At 47.2% G+C, this 18,755-nt stretch overlaps 7 protein-coding genes across 7 annotated transcripts; 4 read left to right on the forward strand and 3 right to left on the reverse strand.

Annotated features, from left to right (window-relative positions):
* Window positions 1-423: 423 nt before the first annotated feature.
* N7509_000448 (SEC14 family lipid-binding protein) lies at window positions 424-1,695 on the forward strand (the record flags this gene model as incomplete). The annotated part of the gene is made up of 4 exons (XM_056625095.1): window positions 424-560; window positions 651-792; window positions 870-1,253; window positions 1,342-1,695. The coding sequence occupies 4 exons, from the start codon at window positions 424-426 to the stop codon at window positions 1,693-1,695; spliced, it is 1,017 nt and encodes a 338-aa protein (XP_056493677.1).
* A 1,534-nt stretch (window positions 1,696-3,229) lies between these two features.
* On the forward strand, window positions 3,230-4,429 carry N7509_000449 (FAD-dependent oxidoreductase; the record flags this gene model as incomplete). The annotated part of the gene is made up of 1 exon (XM_056625096.1): window positions 3,230-4,429. The coding sequence occupies one exon, from the start codon at window positions 3,230-3,232 to the stop codon at window positions 4,427-4,429; it is 1,200 nt and encodes a 399-aa protein (XP_056493678.1).
* A 945-nt stretch (window positions 4,430-5,374) lies between these two features.
* Window positions 5,375-6,545, reverse strand: N7509_000450 (uncharacterized protein; the record flags this gene model as incomplete). The annotated part of the gene is made up of 2 exons (XM_056625097.1): window positions 5,375-5,943; window positions 5,999-6,545. The coding sequence occupies 2 exons, from the start codon at window positions 6,543-6,545 to the stop codon at window positions 5,375-5,377; spliced, it is 1,116 nt and encodes a 371-aa protein (XP_056493679.1).
* Window positions 6,546-9,430: 2,885 nt separating this feature from the next.
* On the forward strand, window positions 9,431-11,597 carry N7509_000451 (uncharacterized protein; the record flags this gene model as incomplete). The annotated part of the gene is made up of 3 exons (XM_056625098.1): window positions 9,431-9,723; window positions 9,909-10,344; window positions 10,428-11,597. The coding sequence occupies 3 exons, from the start codon at window positions 9,431-9,433 to the stop codon at window positions 11,595-11,597; spliced, it is 1,899 nt and encodes a 632-aa protein (XP_056493680.1).
* A 551-nt stretch (window positions 11,598-12,148) lies between these two features.
* Window positions 12,149-12,590, reverse strand: N7509_000452 (anthrone oxygenase family protein; the record flags this gene model as incomplete). Its single annotated transcript, XM_056625099.1, has 2 exons — window positions 12,149-12,455; window positions 12,508-12,590. 2 exons carry the CDS (start codon window positions 12,588-12,590, stop codon window positions 12,149-12,151), a joined length of 390 nt encoding a protein of 129 aa, XP_056493681.1.
* A 2,774-nt stretch (window positions 12,591-15,364) lies between these two features.
* Window positions 15,365-16,232, forward strand: N7509_000453 (uncharacterized protein; the record flags this gene model as incomplete). The annotated part of the gene is made up of 2 exons (XM_056625100.1): window positions 15,365-15,614; window positions 15,679-16,232. The coding sequence occupies 2 exons, from the start codon at window positions 15,365-15,367 to the stop codon at window positions 16,230-16,232; spliced, it is 804 nt and encodes a 267-aa protein (XP_056493682.1).
* An 844-nt stretch (window positions 16,233-17,076) lies between these two features.
* On the reverse strand, window positions 17,077-18,543 carry N7509_000454 (questin oxidase family protein; the record flags this gene model as incomplete). Its single annotated transcript, XM_056625101.1, has 5 exons — window positions 17,077-17,412; window positions 17,461-17,882; window positions 17,944-18,071; window positions 18,240-18,277; window positions 18,337-18,543. 5 exons carry the CDS (start codon window positions 18,541-18,543, stop codon window positions 17,077-17,079), a joined length of 1,131 nt encoding a protein of 376 aa, XP_056493683.1.
* Between the last annotated feature and the right edge of the window lie 212 nt (window positions 18,544-18,755).

Here is an 18,755-nt window from a genome sequence, read left to right on the forward strand (position 1 = left end):
TAATAAAGTTTACATAGTCTGATCTGCGTGAGAGGAATTTTGAGTCCCAGTTGGATTGAAACTTAAAATGCTGCCGAATTTCCGAAAAAAAAATCGAGTGTTTTCCAGCCCAGAGTAACGTGTGGATTGGCCTGCCCCAGCGGTCCTGTGTAAATGTTTTATGGCCCTGATCGCTTATTCGGCACCGACCTTATCTAAGGCAAAGCTTTTGTAGAGGGTATATTACTCGAACATTCGTGTTTTACTGATTGAATATTTCATCACTATTCATGACTTTATAAGCTTTGCCCTTAGTTCCATCCCGTTCGCATCACCATCGGGCTTTTCCTTTAGGCAGCACCTGCTGCAACCCTATTGATTGGGAATTTGTGATCTGTGAACTTCTGATTGGAGGAATATCAACACATCAGAGCCTCCGAAGACATGGAGAAAACCATTACAGCTTCCCAGACGTTGTACCTACCTCATCAATGCCAATTGGAAGTGTTCAAAGATATTCTCGTCCAGAATGGATACGTCTTGGACAATGGTCGCGGGAACACGGATGATATCACGTTGTTGTGAGTATTTCTCGGTCATTCGATTGCGAACATCCGCCGGAAAGGAGACTTTATTAATGGCTCCTGGTCTAACTTGTTCTGCTTCCGTAGGCGCTTTTTGCGCGCGCAGAAATTGGATCTAGATCGAGCCTTTGAGCAGTTTGACACCGCCCAAACCTGGCGCCAACAACACAACATCCAAACCTTCTACGACAATGTTGATGTCAATTATTATGAAGAATCGAGAAAGATGGTTTGCCTCCCTTCTTAGTCAGAATGAGTGAAGCATTTCCAAGCGACATTGAATCGCTAACGATAAATTGGATTCAGTACCCTCAGTGGATCGGTCGACGGGACAAAAGTGGTTGCGCCATTTACATATTTCCAATGCGGTACCTGACAATAAAGCGATTGGATGCTTACTTGAAGAAAATATCCTCCTGCCCTACATCAGGCGAACACATGGTCGACAAGCCCGATGTTGGCCCTCGGGATCTTCATTTTCACGCCCTATACGAGAACCTCCAACATTTCGTCTTTCCATTCGTCTCACAACTAGCAAGACCAGATATGAGCACTCCTATCAGTGCATCCACCCATATCGTCGATGTGAGCGGAGTCAGCATACGTCAATTCTGGAGTATCCGGAAATATCTCCAAGAGGCGAGTGCGACGGCCACGGCGCACTATCCAGAGACACTCGGTCGAGTTTTTGTACGTTTCCCAACCCATGAAATGGATGTAGAGGAAGGTCCTTTTCCTGACATGATTTGTGGCTGACCATCCGCGCTCGTCGAGTTAGATCGTCGGTGCGCCCGCGTTCTTCAAATCCATATGGGACATGATCAGTCAATGGTTCGACCCAGTCACTCGGTCGAAAATCTTTCTCCTCTCTACCTCCGATGCTGAGACGACTCTACGCACTTTCATCGATCCATCTAATTTGCCAAAAGTTTACGGTGGTGAGCTGGAGTGGCAATGGCAGGACTTGCCGAACTTGGATGGCCCCGCGAGAGAGTTGATGGAAAGGTTGCATCAGGATACTGTTGAGGGACATACATTTCCAAAGGGGCCTATTGTTTTCGAGAAGGGCTGTATCAGGCTTCTGGGAACCATTGATGGGCAGCCGAGACGCGATGGCGTCTGTCTAAAATAGACCTGAAAAGGGTAGACTTTCCGATCATCCAGCTGTACACTATATACTAGTGTATATCTTTAGACAATCAGATACATAAACCGCATTGATTAAATAATATTTTATCAGCATTGAAACAACTACGTAATCAGACAGATCGCTGCTTAGGATGGACATAACGTACAAATAGAATCAGCGCAGAATCAAATTGCAAACTTGAATAGGATGTCGGATGCAATTCTTGACCTTCCCAAGTCTCTTGTGGCTCACTATTGCTATTATAAAGCTTGCTCGCTGAATACATATATAAATTGCGTTGCGTTTAGGAGGCATTCACTGTGATATCGGCCCCTTTGCTATGGGAGGTACTGCCCTCAGGGCCGTAGAGCCCTTTTCCGTTGCCAGTAATTACCATGTCAAGGATCTCGGTAAAACGGGCATATTGATAGTAGCCACAGCGTGTAACTGGGTCAACTTTGCGGACTACAGTTAACCTCAAAGTTGGCATAAGGCACCAAATGTCTGCCGGATAAGATGACTGTTGTCGCGCACTTGACCTAATAGACCGCCGTAGTAGGTGACCGAACCTTTTTTGTTGCCTGTTGTCCCGAAGGCAACAAATATTTTGGACATGGATAAATGATATTTCAAGACTTCAATATGTATTGAGTAAAGCTTTGGAGCTGTGGACGGAGCCCGGTATCTGTTTGCGGGGCTTCCATGTCCTAGGAAGTGCCGCATTGAAGAAAGGGAGCCAGACTACGCCAATAGAAATGCAAATTATTGAAGTAGTAAATCGGCCATGGAAAGCCCGAAGGGCCGACACGGGCATGCGTGCATAATACCGCTTGTCGCCCGTGGTCATCACGTTGTGTGTAAAATTATGGAAGATCATGCTGATCGCCAATGGAACCCATAATTTCGACCCAATGAGCCGATGTCACGCACAAATAATCTGAATCGTGATTGACTTCATCAATTCCTATTCCGGGACCTTGTTGCTATTCCCTCGCTTTTGAAAACATCCGCCAAAGCCGCAACTAGTGGTTCCACTTCTCTGTGTGCTAAAGCTGGCTTCTGCTGAACATTCGCCGTGTAAAATTTCTATGGCGCTATGGCTCCACTGGCAACATGAAGTAATAAATCACCTTAATAGAGAGACTCGGGCCCGCGAGCAGGAACCAGGAGACTTTGCCTTTTGGTAGTAGATGGTATATACCTAGGTGTGTAAGAGGAAGCAAGTCTAGGGCCTCGGGTAGTTCGTCCTGTGTACTAGTAGAACCCAAGTCTCATATTTTTCAGTGAATGCTATCTCATAGTATCTTCAGGCTAAATCAGGGGAAAATGTTGTGGATTTGCATCGGCTTATTTCTCGATGACCGAACCCGAATTCGGAGATAATCTGATCTTTATCACCGACTAGCGGCTACAGCCTACAATTTATGAATGGTAGCACCTGTCTCATCTTTCAACTAACACGCTAACTTCCCTTGACCTCATTTCGGTTCTCTTTTGAACCACTTCTTCTCACATTTCTTTCCTTGAATCCTTCACTATGATCCAACAAAAACAACCCAAAATCGCCATCATCGGTGCTGGCCCTGGCGGCCTTACTTTGGCTCGATTTCTCCATCTCGCCAAAATGCCCTTCACTATCTTTGAATCGGACCAGTCAGAAGACGCTCGCAGAGTAACTGGTGGGATTCTTGATCTCCACAAATCGACGGGACAACGGGTCATCCAAGAGGCAGGCCTTTGGGAAGAATACGAGAAGCATGTCTCCTATGAGGCAGAAGATCTCATCATTGCAGATCGAAACAATGAACTTTTGCTTGACACCCGAGGCCAAACCAAGGGACGACCTGAGATTGACCGGCCAGCATTGCGCGACCTGCTTTTGTTCTCCATCCCGGCGGAGCACATCCGGTGGAATCATCGCCTCAAGGATGTGGGTGAGGATGGAACCTTGCATTTTGCCCATGGAAAAGAATGTGGCTATGACCTGATAGTGGGCGCAGATGGTGTCTGGTCCAAGGTTCGCCCGGTCGTCAGTCAGATTGCACCATTTTATTCTGGTACCACAGGGTTTGAGCTCTGGATTCCCAACCCAGCCGCAATCGATGTTGACATGGATGCCATGCTAGGCAATGGCTCTTACTTTGTCTACGGAGGAGACGATCGGGTATTGATGGCTCAGCGCCAGGGAGACCGCTCGGTCCGCGTGTATGCCTTCGTCCGCAGGCCTGAAAGTTGGATTAAGACTGCTGGTCTGGACTTCACCAACCGCCAAGCCGTCAAAAGTTACCTCTTAGATGAATTCCGAGCTTGGAGTCCGGAGCTATTGCGAATGATCTCCAACTGCGATGGCGAAATCATCCCCCGGCCGCTATATATGTTTCCTGTTGGAGTTCGCTGGCCACACAAGGAGCACTTCACGCTTTTGGGGGATGCAGCGCATGCAATGACACCCTTCGCAGGAGAAGGGGTCAATACCGCCATCTTCGATGCCTACAAGCTCGCACAAACCATTATCGCGACTCCCGAGAATCTCGAAACTGCGTCTATCATCTACGAGAAAGGCTTATTTCCCCGCGCTGCCAAGGTTCAACAAACAACTTGGGAAGAGCTCCTTTGGACTTTTGAAAAAGATGCAGGCGCTCGCCTGGCAGAACGAATCACTTACTTGATTGACATGCATAGTAAGGGACTCTCTGTTAGGGAGGGCATGGGATCAGATAATTCGATGGATGATTAGTTAAGGGGAAGGAATAAAACACAATCGGCATTTCAATGCCACCAAGCCAGGCAAAGGCTGTGTATTACTGCTGGCTCATTCAAATATCCTCTTCGGACGGTCTCTGTTCTCCTAATCGCAAACATCCATAGACTGTTCAAAAGTACGCTTAGATATTGGTTAGCTGAGGTTTTCGGGTGTACCTAGGAAAAGAGGTGTACGCGTGCGTAGTATTAAAGTTGTGCTAGCCTTGGAAGCTAGAATTTGCCTGTCCCTTTCTCCCGGAATATATCTTCTGCTCGGGTCCATTCTGCCGGGCGGAGGCGGCGGCCGAGTTGACGATGGAGAAGCTATTTCAACAGCGATAAAACGCATCAAACGCATAACATCTCCACTGCAAATGAGAACAATTCACTTCCGTGTCTGAGCATTTAAACAATTCAGCTAATCGAAAGGGTCTCAGGGGTGAGTTCCGATCGTAAAAAACTGGTTCTAAAAACATAAATAACATCAGTAAGATGGCACACCGTGAACCCACCATCGCTATCCAGGCAAGGGGCTTAGCCAGCCTGGAAGGAATGCAACTTTGCTAGAAGTAACTTCCAAATGCACTTCATGCTCGCTTCAGTTCCACGCCGAAGAAATTGCACTTGATATCAAAGAAAGGTCCTAACGTCGGAATCTCTTTTATTACCTTCACGAAAAGCAAAAGCAAAGGGTTGTTCGGATTTGAGTTGTGAAATTAATATGAACTGGGAGACTCCCTCCCTTAACAACCTCCTACATCATTCAAGTGGGCTAAATCTACACAATATACGACTTGACCTCATTCACGGGTTCGACTTAGCAACAGGTAGATGAAAGTGCCATCCACATCCCTTTTGGAACAGAATTCAGGAAGACGTCGTAGCAACATACAAATTTATCCATCAAGGGTGTCCGTTAAATGGCCAAATCAAACCAATCTTACCAATTTTTTCTGCCTGTTCTGCCTGATGGGTGAACTTCTGAGAACAAAGTCCAATTCCCGCCGTCCAGCCCACCAGCCAAGCCATCAGCACCAAGTACAACCCTAGTCCCATTGACGCCGACCAAAGCATTCGCCCCTGGCAGGACAACACACCCTGTTGTTCCGATTGGCGTACTGAAGCGCAGACCTTGGTATGTACCATTGCGCATCTCAAAGGTTATCGCAAAAGCGCCAAGCTTCGTTGAGAAACCCGCATCGATCGATGTCAGATTGCCAGGCTGTGGAGAAATCGACCAGGTCGCTCCTGCTCCGGAAGTCAATTTGAGACCCGCGGCGTAGTTCATGAGAACGGATGTTGGGCCGGTAGACCAGCCGTGCGAGTGCGATACCCGGGGGTCATTAGCGTACGGCTCATAATGCAACGAGCCATCAGTTGAATACCCTTCAATGAAGGTTGAGTTGGTCATGCGTGGGTCATTCATCATAAAACCCCATTCCAGACGGGAGGAGGTCCAACGCGGAGTTGGGGTTCCCGGCAATGAAGTGAACTTGAAGCTCAAACCCACTAATGAAGGGCGATACAGTGCGACCTGCCTCAGGTGCGGGTGCACCGTATGTACCCCAGCGGTTGCGCAGGGACTGTGAGATCTGTCGGATTTGTGACAGTGACTGGGTGAGGTTGGACTTCACAGCCCAGACGTTTCCATCCTGAGGATAAAGGGTTGTGGTCTCGTTGTCACGGAACAGGCCGCTGCTGGGGTCCCAAAGGTGCTGGTTTGCGGCTGTCTTTACCCTTTGTCCTTGAGAATTGAGGGTAACTTTCAACAATTTCGAGGAGCAATCACTTCTTGAACATCGGAGACAATTTTGAGCCTCATTTTCCGCGAGAATTTTCTTCTCATTCAAGCGGCCTTTCCTCACCTGGTGCCTCCGGGGTCGCGTGTGATCAGCATCTCTGTCCAATGGCTGTAAGCTAGTTCGCCAGAACCCGACACCGAATACACATCTCTCCATGTCCCAGCTGTCGGGGTTTGCGATTTTTGACACGGGGGTAGTCGCTTGAAGTATGGGATGCTCAGTGTCAAGGCAAAAATACCAGCGTACAGAGCCAAAATCTGGGCCTGCGCACCTTTTGGTCGATTGGCCTGGTTTTCCCCATTCGCTCATTGGCCTGTAAGAGCCGGCAATGGAAGTCTCAAAGCTAAATTACCGTCCATGTTCCTGCTTTTTTGTTTTTAGTACACAGTTTTTTTATCTACATCAGCTGCACTTCAACGAGCTACTCGGATGTGTGTACTTGTTTCACGGTGTTTTCCCAGTCCGAGCGAACGAACAATACGTCCCACGCGCAGGGCGGATACGTTGGGGGCTGAGCCATGGCGCAAGGCGCGTTAGAATCAGAGATAGAAGGAAGAGGTAAAGACTAGCAGAAATTGTTCGTTTTGATTGTGTGATGAGGCGACTCTTTGCCCACTTCCAGTGCGCCCAATTTTAATGACGGACTGTGCCTAGCGCTACCTGTCTTTGCCGGTGAGGTTGGTAAGCTTTAGTTGTTTTCAGGCTCAAATCTGCGACCTTTAAAGAAACAAAAGCGTCAGAGCCATCCTTGGAACAAAATATGCTTTACAAATTTCCCTGTTGCCCCATTTTATCCTCTTCCAACGGCAAAAGAGAGGTGCAAAAGCTAAATATTCCACGAACCCCGTTCGGTCATTCGCCTAAATCCGACGAGGTGGTCGCCGTCACGGTCACCTCGGTGCTCTTGTTGGTCATTCTGATGTCAAAGCCGACGTTATTAGTAATATATGTACCTTTTCAGCGGACGTAAACCTCACAATAGGTGGGTGCAATCCATTTGTAGTTCTTTCAGCTACTGATGTATATTAATCGGTCAGAATTTCACTAGACCTCACCATTGCACCGAGCGGCGCCGAACGGATTAACTCGTACCGAATTTCCGACGAATTCTTCCCAAGGTACTAGCTGCGAGGATCATCCGGCTTTTGGGAATTTCCAAAGGCCGATTACAGTACAACTGTTGAGGAAATATACCTACTCCGTGGGTATCGAAGAAATACCCATTAGGTATCGTTCTTCCTTTCTGGTGTCAGACGGACGGGTACTAACCGGTATGTAAAATTACCAACGATCGGGTGAAGAATATATAATTAAAACTTGGACATATTCAAGAAGCCCTGGAATTTGCTTCGAATTTTCGACGTCAATGGCTTGAATAAACGCTTGTTGTGAAGTTAGAAATCACGAGAGCACTCATGAGAATGAATCTTTGGGCTCAATTGGTGATCATAGATCGGGAATTGCGTAGGTTTGAAATCACCTGATGCTCCATCATCTACTATGGCTAACTCCCAGCAAAGTTCCAGAACCGCTGTCACTTTTCTCGTGTGTCTAGTTCGTCTCAGCATATTTGACCTAGGAGTCTGAGACCTGAATATCCGGAACCTCGTGAAGCGACTATTTTCATTTGATTTATTCTGGGCCATACCAGAAACTCAGTCGATACAGACTCGCCAGGTGCAACACATGCACACGTACTGAGAGCTGCGTTGCCTTGGAACTTGCCATATTACCGAACTTTTTTAATTACTTCATTCTAGATGGTTAGTGGCGTTCCAATTTTGTTCAAAATTTCAGGCTAAAATTTGAAGACTTCTCTTCATCACGGTGTGCTACGCTTACATGCACATTCAACATTGAAGTCTTTGCAGGTTTACTGCTTCCGGTCGCAATCTTCTCAATCCTGTGTCGACCCCAAAGCCATGTTTACCGCTGGAATTTGTCAGGCTGTCTGGGATCATGGATTGCGAGATGAAGATCTCAGGCGTCTCGCCGGAGATAAAACGATCCATAGGCGCATTGAACATGTCGTCGACCGGCTCACGTACAGTGCCCTTCTCAAGTTGACCCTACTTGCCTCGTACTTTGAAGCGCCATTTCTTCTACCATCCAAAAGGCTCATTTTATTTTTCGCCCAGCCGTACGAGGAATACTGGACAGTATGCGAAACTCTTTGCAACAGGTATAATCAGCTTCTTGGACAGAAAACTTCCTTTGAAGAGTTTGCAGACGGCCTTGCTACTCTTTTGGCGTATCTTGAATTTCGTTTGGGCTTTGGTGAATGATGAGATAGAAACAATTGATATTACCTCGTCTATGACTCAATAAGATAGAATAAAGACACTATCCATTTCTCCCCAGCCAGTATTCTCAGTAAATGTCTGATAATCTAAACGAAAGCCGAAACCCCGAGGGCGGTGGAATCACCATGAAATCTGGTATACTCATCTCTCAAATCTCTCTAACGTTTCACTACCGAGCCGCCATCCTCATCAAGCCGCCACCCTACTACCGATATTGCAACAAATATTGCAAAAATTTCGAGAAACCACCAGTTAAATACGTAAATTCAAGTGCCATTATTAAGAAGGCACCTATTCAGTTCCTGCCCTAGTTTGCGATAGTTGCCACGCCGCTGTTGTGGCCCCTTGTTGGCTGATCTCGCTGTCCGCAAAGGTACTAACTAGTACTAGTATGTCACATAGAACCTTACAGGCTTGGCGCCCTCTATTTATCTCGTAATGCCGCCCTAAGAGAAATTGAGGCCATTATCATCATAGTCATTATTCCCAACGGCTAAAGGAGCAACATACATGTTTGCTGATTGTAGAAAAAGGAGGTATCCTCAGATATTTCGGTAATTCAAAGCTAGGTGGAAACGCCACAGCCTGGTCGTGTTCGGACTCAAATCACGACAAAAGCCACCAATAGAATGTTTCAGATGTTATTTCTAAAAACGCCTCGGCCGCTTCACATCTCGAAATAATGCAAGATCAGCTTGCACCGCGAAAGTGGGACGATAACTACGGAGTACATGTTTGATGATCCTACCAGCCACAAAATACCAGGTTTGCTGTTCGTACTAGGCCGAACCATCCACGGGGTAGCGTAGCTACCGGTCCCACAGAAGATTGACACGCTCTCCCCTACAACCTCTACCAAAACCTTTTTCAGAATCTCAGCGCAACTGCAAGATGAGCAGTCGATTCCCCGGGGACCAAGTGCAACTTGCATGTGAATACCGTCGACGAAAGGTGAACTGCGACAAATTAAGCCCTTGCTCGAATTGTGAGCGACATGGTGTCCAATGCATTGCCGTCCGGCGCGCTCGCCTGCCACGAGGTCGGACGAACAATAGGGCCACGGGGCAGACGGATACTTCAAAATCTGCAATCATGGAAAGGATGGACAAAATCGAGCAGCAACTCATTCAAATGGCCACGGTTGATTCAACGATTTCCGATGACTTGCTTGTACACGAGAGAGAGTATTTCAGAGCAAAGCCGCGCTCCATGGTCTGAGGCGGGCGGGACACCCTCAAGCCAGAGTGACATCGCGATCTCGACAGGTCTGCAACCTTTTGGCAATAGTCCCTCAGCTCCACGGGTATGTGACCGAAAGTTCATTCAGTTGCTCTCACAGATGGCCCCGGTGGCACTATTCACGCTATAGACCAGATTCTGAATTCTCCCCCCTTCGGTGTCACTCTTGTCAATTCACTGTCGGCAAAGAGCACCCACGGTACGGAAAGTCATACCCGGAGACAAAATTGTCTCCTCAAATCTGCCGACATCTTTGCGCGATCTATTTGCATAACGTGGATCCGTTGTTCAAGATTCTTCACCGTCCCTCCGTTCAAAAGTTTCTCTGCGATGGTGAACGCTATCTGGACTATGAGCCAGATCACCATACTCCCGCTACACTTGCCTCCGCTATTTTTTACTCAGCGGCTTGTTCTCTAAATGACTCTCAATGCGTTTCCTTGTTTAGCGAAGAAAAAAGAGTCATAGTCGCATTACTCCGGAAAGAGACCGAATCAGCACTATTTAAAGCAGACTGCACCGCTTCAAACGACTTGACAATATTACAAGCCTATGTACTTTCTTTGGTAAGACATCTCTCTTGATAACTTTCGATACGAACCTTTAACTAAAATTCCCAGCTTTCTACTTGGACTTATGACCAGAGCAGACGTGTTTGGACGATGTTGAGCATCGCTCTCCGCATGGCCCAAGCCCATCTCTACATTTACCCGAGCCCCCATTTCCTAATACTCCTTTCGACCAGGAAATGCGCCGGCGGCTGTGGCTTGCCATAGGACTGCTGGATATCTCAACCTCTCTATCTCATGCCTCTGAGCCAATGATGCAGCTGGCGTGGTTGGAATCCCATCCACCCTCCAATGTAAACGATGATGATATATGGTTTGACATGGAAAAGCCTGTCCAAGAGGGAGATGACACCGTGTTGTCTGACATGTCATTTTCTTTGATACTTTTTGCAGCACAGAATGTTGTCAGGTCCATAGGGTTTTCCGGCTGGATTGAGATAGTCATAGACCACTTAGTCCTGCGGCAGCGACTTGTTGATTGCTTTCGGAAAACGGTCCCAACGCTGCTCCTTGGATGCAGTCCCGAGATGGAGCCATTTCAGTGGTACGCCCGACTAACTACGCGGACCATAAACTCTTGGTTACAGCTTATTTCCGTTCGACCATTGAAAAGGAGCAGGACGTTTGTCTCCCCCGCGATTTCTGGAGACGATGTGCTCAGGTGGGCAGCTAAAAACCTTCAAACCATACTGGAGGGACATAATGATCCTCGTGCCTCCCCTTGGCGATGGTTCGAGTGCATGTGGACTCCTTGGCATGGACTCGCGGTTGCTATGTCAGAGCTTTGCGCCTGCGAAAATCCACTTACCATGGCAAAGTATTGGCCGTTGGTTGAAGGTTTCTATTGCGAATCGCGCACTTCTGCCAATGGCGGTCAAAGTGACAGAGTCAGCAAGCCAATGGATAGACTTTTCGCCCAGGCGCGAGCTAGGAAAGAGAAATTATCGGAAGATCACGGCACCCGCGGGTTGTCAACATACTTCGCCAACGATGTGCTTTCTGGTGAGAGTGGATCCAGAAAACCTGAAGGTCAATTCTTTTCTAGTCCTTCACTAGGGGTAGATTTAAATTCCAATCCTGATCAACAAATTCCCTTTGGCAACAACATACTGTCTTTTAGCAATTTCCCTATCCTGTGGCCAAATATCTGGGACCAGATGGAATTCGGTAACCCGGCACTTGACAACGAGAGAGGCATAGCCTATCAGAGCTACGAAGACTTTATGCTTGGTTTTCAAAATGAAAAATGAACTTAAGTATTTTAATGACCTTGTTGTCAAACTATATTACAGCAATATTCGGTGCGTTTCAGCATTTCTTGTTACTTTTAGCGTCGGATAGGCTGAAGACATGAACAGTCATTCATGCCTCATGATATGCCTGTACGTGTACTTAATCTATAATGAAGATGTCTCGATACGCCACGGCTTGAAAGTTACTCTGTATTTCCGAAGAAACCCTTAAATCTCGAAACTTCGACTATGAGATTATTTGTTCCGTGTGGCAGATACTAGCTGAGACGGCTTTCCTGTTGACATGCAAAGAAATACGTTACTACTTAAGAGTACAACTCAAGAAAGATATCTACCAAGCTGCTTCACTGGTTTCTATAAGTAGTCTCGGCGTGAAAATGAACCTTGGAAGACATCTTCAATGTCTGAGTGATAGCTAGAATTGAAATGAATTATATAAAATCTCCAAGGCAATGTTGAAACAACTTGAACTCAAGCGTGAGACAGCATCCACGCGATGCCATCTATAAATATATTAGCATGGCTCGGTTCTCCAAGAGTTATTCCTATCAGGAAAACGCGGCCACAATGCCCACAACACCCCCGGCCAAAGGTAGCAGGCTCCGGAAGCTATTGAGTGAGATCCAACTGCGAACAAGCGTATCGATCTCCCCGCCCTCTTTCTCAGCCAATCTGGGATCAATCTTCGCTTTTTCAATCAGCGTTGCATTGGTCTTGCGCATCACTATGATGGTGTAGGGTACGAGGCTTAATGTGAGAGCGGCAGCGGAGCAGTACAACGCGGACCGGCCGGCTATCCCCTGAATAAACTTTGATGATTCCGATCGGACACACCACGCCAGGTAGAAGAATGCGCTAGACGTGATGGCTGTTATTGGGGGGGTTCTGTGCTTTGCCTGCTTCGAACAGCTTCCTCCATTGTTTCGCAAGAGTAGCAGAAGAGATATCGCTTTCGAGTCTTGATTGTAAGAGGCCGGGCGCCGCGTTCATGCTGATCGCAGCAATGTTGCCTATAGACTATTCGAATCGTTTTATTGTCTCAGAGCAAGGCATGTATTGCCCCGCGGTCGAAGGACTAGCCTGATAGCCATGTGGCGCCAGTAAAAGCGACAGTTTGGGCTATGCGAAAAGCCCAAGAAGTTGGAGACACTTTCACCCCAGCTAAAATGATTCGCGGTTTTTGTTGCTCGTTTGGTCGATATACAAATGATCGCGATTCTGTAGTGATCAAGAAAGCGAGATTCAGGGTTTTTTCCGCCTGGGATGTGGGGCGCCAACAATTTATGAATCTGTTCAGTTCATCACGACATTCAATACGACAACGGGCCACCACGTAATGCAAAACCAAAATCACCCCTCCGTAGTAAGATTCAACATCTGAATTTCACACGAGGCACTTTTTCTAATCGTTTCCAAGGATAGCTCAGCGTGACAGACGCACCTTAGTTAGAAAGCTATTAATTCTGGCTAAGAGCCACTCCTTGCAGGTCTAACGGAAGCAATGGGCCGCTGTGGTAGAAGAAAGAAATATCCCCAATACTGACAGATTCCGAACCAATCACAGCCATGTATATGACTCTGACAATCTGCTCGGTCTTTTCCAGTCGCCTCACCCGTTACTAGTTGCTAAACACCCGGGCTAAAAATCACCGGGGCTAAACACCGGGCAAGCCGTGAAGTTTGCACCCATGTCTGTTGTTTGAGCAAGGTAACCCATAATAGACTTGAAGGTATTGTCCAGCCAGTGAGCCCAGAATACCTTATTGATCCTATCTGTTTGCCTCGCATTTAAATAATTTGTGGCCGAAGGAGGTGCCGATCACCAAGCCACTCGAAGGGGACAAGACAATGTCCCCTGTCTGCTTCCACGGCTAGCTCATAAAGCCAGTTATATTAGACAGTATGCTGTAGCTGATTTTGGTAGATAACAAGCATCCTCATAACTGTCCAAATACAATGTCTCGAAACAGGACCTCTTTGAGGAGATTTTCAAGTTCTTTTCTTACTCTCGCGGGCAATTCCCTCTGAGAGCATCCTCCTAGTTGACGCTAGAGTATCAACTACATTTTGTCTTTGCTTGGTTCATTAGCAGTGAGAAACAGTACTACTTCGGCTCTACTGGCTTGACGTCTCTGAGGTGTGAATGTAGCTTTTCTGCCTGCATGGTCTTTATTATCAAGAGGAATAAGTTCACGGGAACTCAACCGCCACGCACAATATCTCGCACCCGAGAACCCGGAATTACCAGTGCGTGAACAAATCCCGCCCCGCGATCGGTCTACTACATATGGCGACCAGAATGGATTAAAAAGGTCGAATTGCAAAAGGTGACCACAAGATGTGACCCACACATTCGTTTCACGCAAGGTTAACATATAGACCCGCTGCGTCCACTTCTCTTACCCATAGTCTCCATGGCCGCATAAAAGACCATTCAGTCATCTCAGTAGTGGGAGATATCTCAGACTGATGAAGGTAATGCAGTTCACTGGCAACGCCATTTTTCCCAACGCCTGCGGAGCTACTGAGAGTCAACGCTGTTGTTTGAGTACTGGCATTTTGGGCAGTGTAAATTGCTCGGAAAATGCTCTCCTCTATGCCTTTCCCTACGGCAGTGAATCAGTGGCCTCGCATGAGGACCACTGGTCGTATACATTGCGTTGGCTCAGCGGAGAAATACCCAGATAGGTTTTCTTCAAGTCGCCCATTTCTGATGAGGAGATTATGGATATCACCCTCGCGGTAGAAATTAGCAATGTCAAACGTGGGGACCGAGCTGCCTATGTATCATCGTCAGCCACCCGCAGAGCTTATGCGATCAAGATATCTTTTGACGGCCTGAGCAGTATGGCTCGTGATGGGAAGTTACCTAAAAAGCCTCTCATGTGGCAACACGCCCGCAGCGGGACATCTGCACAGTTTTTGTCACTATTTGTAATCAAAGAGGGCAAAGACATTTCCTTAATACCAATGGCTGGCGCTGCATACCGGTAATTGTGTATGGAAGGACTGCAGCGCAATGACTGTGAACCACGCTCTGTACTTCTCGATACTTCTTGTAGATCTCGCTGTGAATGAAACGTTCCACATATCCGGGAGGACTACTCGTGATTACTGGTGATGCATCCTTTATGTGGTATTGCACGATATGTGCGGGAGATGACACGGTGGCTGGAGCCATGTTCATAGGCATCAGAAAGACATCTGAACGAGTGGGATGTCTAGCGGAAAGATGACCATACGCGCCAAGATGCTGTTTATGTTTAGTAATCCCTCTGTAAAATTCATATGTAACTATCAGACCAATGGTAATGTAGGATGTGGCATCCTGAGATCAAAGTTCGATAGATCGAGTCTAGAGCAGTTTGGGTGTCGGATATAGACATCGTTGGGTATGTATCACTGTTGTTCTGCGCAGCCATCGGATATAGGATGTGAGATTTGGAAATATTAGTGCAAGGTATATAGTTGCGGGAATTTCGCAAATAGTTGGGAGAGCATGAGAGTTCGAAAGACTCGGGCTTACAGACCCAGTACTTTCCTCGGTGCGAATTAGACCCGAGCTGTCCGCAAGTCCATGCCCCCGCAGAGTTGCATTTGCGCAGTAAGTGGCATATTCGGTTTTAATCAGGCTTTGGAAGCCGGGATTCGTGACCATTACGGCAGATTGCTTGTTCTCGCCAGTCCATTTGCAAATATGATAACTGATTAATGATAAAGGATTGAATCCCAGCACCTACGCATACTATCTCAGGCAAGCCACAATGAGTAACCATCCTTTTACCGGACCACGCATTGATCGCTCTGTTACAATCCATTGCGTGGGTGACTGGGGTCAAGCCAACTTCCACCGAATCTCATCATGGCTATCTCAAGAGTTCTGCGACCGTGCCGGGCCCAAAAGCCGAACAGCAATTTGGTCTCTTCGTGATGGTGGACTGGATTCGATTCTCCAAGTCTACAATGGCGAAGCAGATCTCGGAATCTCCACACCCACGACCCTTCTTAAGGCAAGTAAGTCTTCTGGGTGAGGAGATTTTCCAGAAGACCGGCCCCATGCCCTCTCTTCGAGCCCTAGCTGTTCTCCCACAACGAGACCGATTGATGTTCGCTGCTGCTTCGGGTCTGAATATCTCATCGTTTGCGGATATTCGAGACCGGAAGCTCCCACTGCGCATCGCAGTCTCAGAAGACGATGGGTCAAATTTGATTGGATACATTTCCGCACGGGTTTTGGAAGCCCATAGATTGGACGAAGAGACTATGCACTTATGGGGTGGCTCTTGGGTCAAGGCATGTCGTCCTGAACAAGTTATTGACCTTTTTCAAACGGGGCAGGCCGATGCCGTCATTCAAGAAGCTATAATGACACCTTGGTGGCGAGACTTGATTGAAAACCGTGCTCTGTCGCCAGTAGAGATGGACGATGCCGCTCTAGACAAGCTTTCAGGCCGGGACGGCTTCCAAAGGTCTTCTGTGAAGGCCGACTTCTGGAGTAATCTTACGCACAATATCCAGTGCGTGGACTTCTCTGACTTCGTCGTTGTGGTGCGCGACGATATGCCCCATGACATTGCTCATCTGCTCACTTGGTGTCTTGTTGAGACAAGGCACGTCCTGGAGGCGCAGTAATGCCACATCCCACCGGATCAAAGCCCTCTTTCCTATCCGCTGCAGCCGGTAAAAATGGCCCGGTCAACAATTCCACTCCATCCGGCTGCAGAACAGTTTTATCGAAGCGAAGGATATCTCCAAGACAGCGACACTCCTTTCTAGTCTACTAGTTCCTAAGATAGACTATACCAAGGATTACTTCTTCCATAGAGTGCTATCAGGAAATCGTGCAAAAGAAAGCCCTGGAGAGGTGTGGAGTGGACTGGATATATGGAATAATCTAGATATCTACTAGTCTGGACAAGTGCTTAAAGAATTCACAATGTCAGTCAGCCCTGGAGCTACGAGGTATAAAATCCATTATTCTTAGTACTATTCGTAGTAGCAGCACATCCACCCGTGGGCAGAAACCGCGCCCGGGCGTAGAGGCGGCTCTGCGCATTTAGTAGTTAGGATAGGCACTATGTATTTATACTAATATTTAGACATTTTTAAATCAACCTCATCCGCATTGCCTACGGACTGACCGAGTTCGAGCGAAGCAGTAATTTCAAAGTTCAAGTTGTCTCTGAGGTTTAGACCTCGAGGGGAGTCATAAAGTCTCACATCTTCATGGCTCTGCCTTGGATAGTAGTACCAACTACTCATCGTATGGGATAAGTGGAGTGTTGCTGACATCAGATCGACACAACTCAGGTTCTTCGTTTATGACTACCTAGGTATACAGCTGGCTCCAACGCGAAAAGAAAAAAAAAAGTAATTACTGTATTACTATATATCAAGAGCTAGCTTTAATCCATCAATTTGACAGTGGAAGCGAGTTTCCATCCTTTTCACAGATCAGCAAGCCCGCAAATTTCTCTTATTCCTTGTCGGGATGAAAACCATCCCGATCGGGGAGATAGCCTGCAACGCCTTCTCCAAACCCATTCCATCCATTAAATTCAGAAATAAATTTCACCGAAGCCTTCAAATAATGATCACTCTTTCTTCCAAAAGCGTCTTCGAATGCCTTTGGAGCGCGCACGACCTTGAAGAAATGGGAATCCTTTGCCCAACGATGTTCCAACGCTTGCGCCATTACCCAAGACCAGTCATGACCACCTAGGTCAATTGAATCAATGCGCTGAATGATTTTGGTAGGGAATTCCGGCTTCATCTGGCAAATATAGATCAGGAGAAGGAAAAGAGCATATTGCTTGAGAATAGAAGCATGTCGCTATTCAGGAATGAAATGCCACAGTACCCGAATAGCTTGCGCAACAGTCATGGTGTGAATCAGGTAGAAATCATATTGCCCAGCTCCGTTGCCTGTCCCAATCCCCAAAAGTAACGATAGATCGCAGCATTGCTCTAGCTGCTGCAAGGGATCAGTCACTTCCCATGCATTCCAGTGTTCCAATAGGACGCTATAGCGTTTTTCCAGTAGAATATTAATGTTTGTGATACCGGGCTTAGTAAACAAACTGGCAAGGCGCTTATCGGCTTGGACACGGCTGAGGACTTCTGCAAGGCTACTCGACTTATATGAGGAGTTGTCGGGAGGAGCACGGTCGAGAATTCCATGGAGAGGAATGTATTCAGTACATCCTAAGCTCAAACCTTCAGTGGCTACTGTCGGGCTCTGTAGCTCCCATACATAGGCGAGATGAATAAATGGATGGCCGACTGCGTGAATAATATGAGTCAGTTGAGATAATGGGTGACTCTGAGGTATCTTGGGACATACGGCCTCCGACCAGACCGTTGATAAGCGGTTCTGCCCCAGAAAAGAGATACTGCTGCAACACAGCTTTCCAGTCTCCGTTATTTATCTTGACTTGATTGTCGAAAAAGTCGACATACGCAACGGTATAACTAGTACTTGTTAGGATTTGTTCTAAAACAGGCGATTATGAGGTACCAACGATTTCTGTCCAAGAAATTTCCTCCATTCATTCTTTGAAATGCTGTTGCCCCGGGACAGATGTATCATCAACCCGCACTAGAGTTTTGATTTCATGTTCATAGAGTTCCTCCAATTACTTGCTGCTGGCGCCCAGAATATAGCCAGATCCAAGGAGCTTGATAAGATTAGATGAAATGTCTATATAGGAGCAAGGAGACGATGGGCTATCCATACATGCGGAAGATGGCTATGAAGAATCAACCTCGGTTCCCGAAGCGGTGCCATGCTATCATGGCCTTTGATGAGTAGTTCATTTAGAGTCTGTCGGCGCTCATCTTCGGATTTGGTTACATCGTAAACCAGTGTTGAGATCAAAGATCGCGGCCCCGAGGGAGGAGGGAGCTCCACTGGTACCGTCAAAACAGCGGTGGTCGAAGGCATTGTTATTCTTGTAGCAACGATTTTGTTTGTAGCACAGGATCCCTCGGTTTCCACCATTGGAACTCCTCGGCCTATTCAGTTGGATTATGTGGTGGATCTTTTCCATGCCGATTGTCCCAACTATCTCGACTAAATAAAAACTGTTTCACCCCACTAGAATTGACTACGCCTGTAGATTATGGCGGATACTCGGGTTTTGCAGTGTCGTTTTG

The sequence above is a fragment of the Penicillium cosmopolitanum genome (assembly GCF_028827165.1).
Source record: "Penicillium cosmopolitanum strain IBT 29677 chromosome Unknown utg000003l:1.0-3747932.0:1.0-3751027.0, whole genome shotgun sequence".
NCBI lineage: Eukaryota > Fungi > Ascomycota > Eurotiomycetes > Eurotiales > Aspergillaceae > Penicillium > Penicillium cosmopolitanum.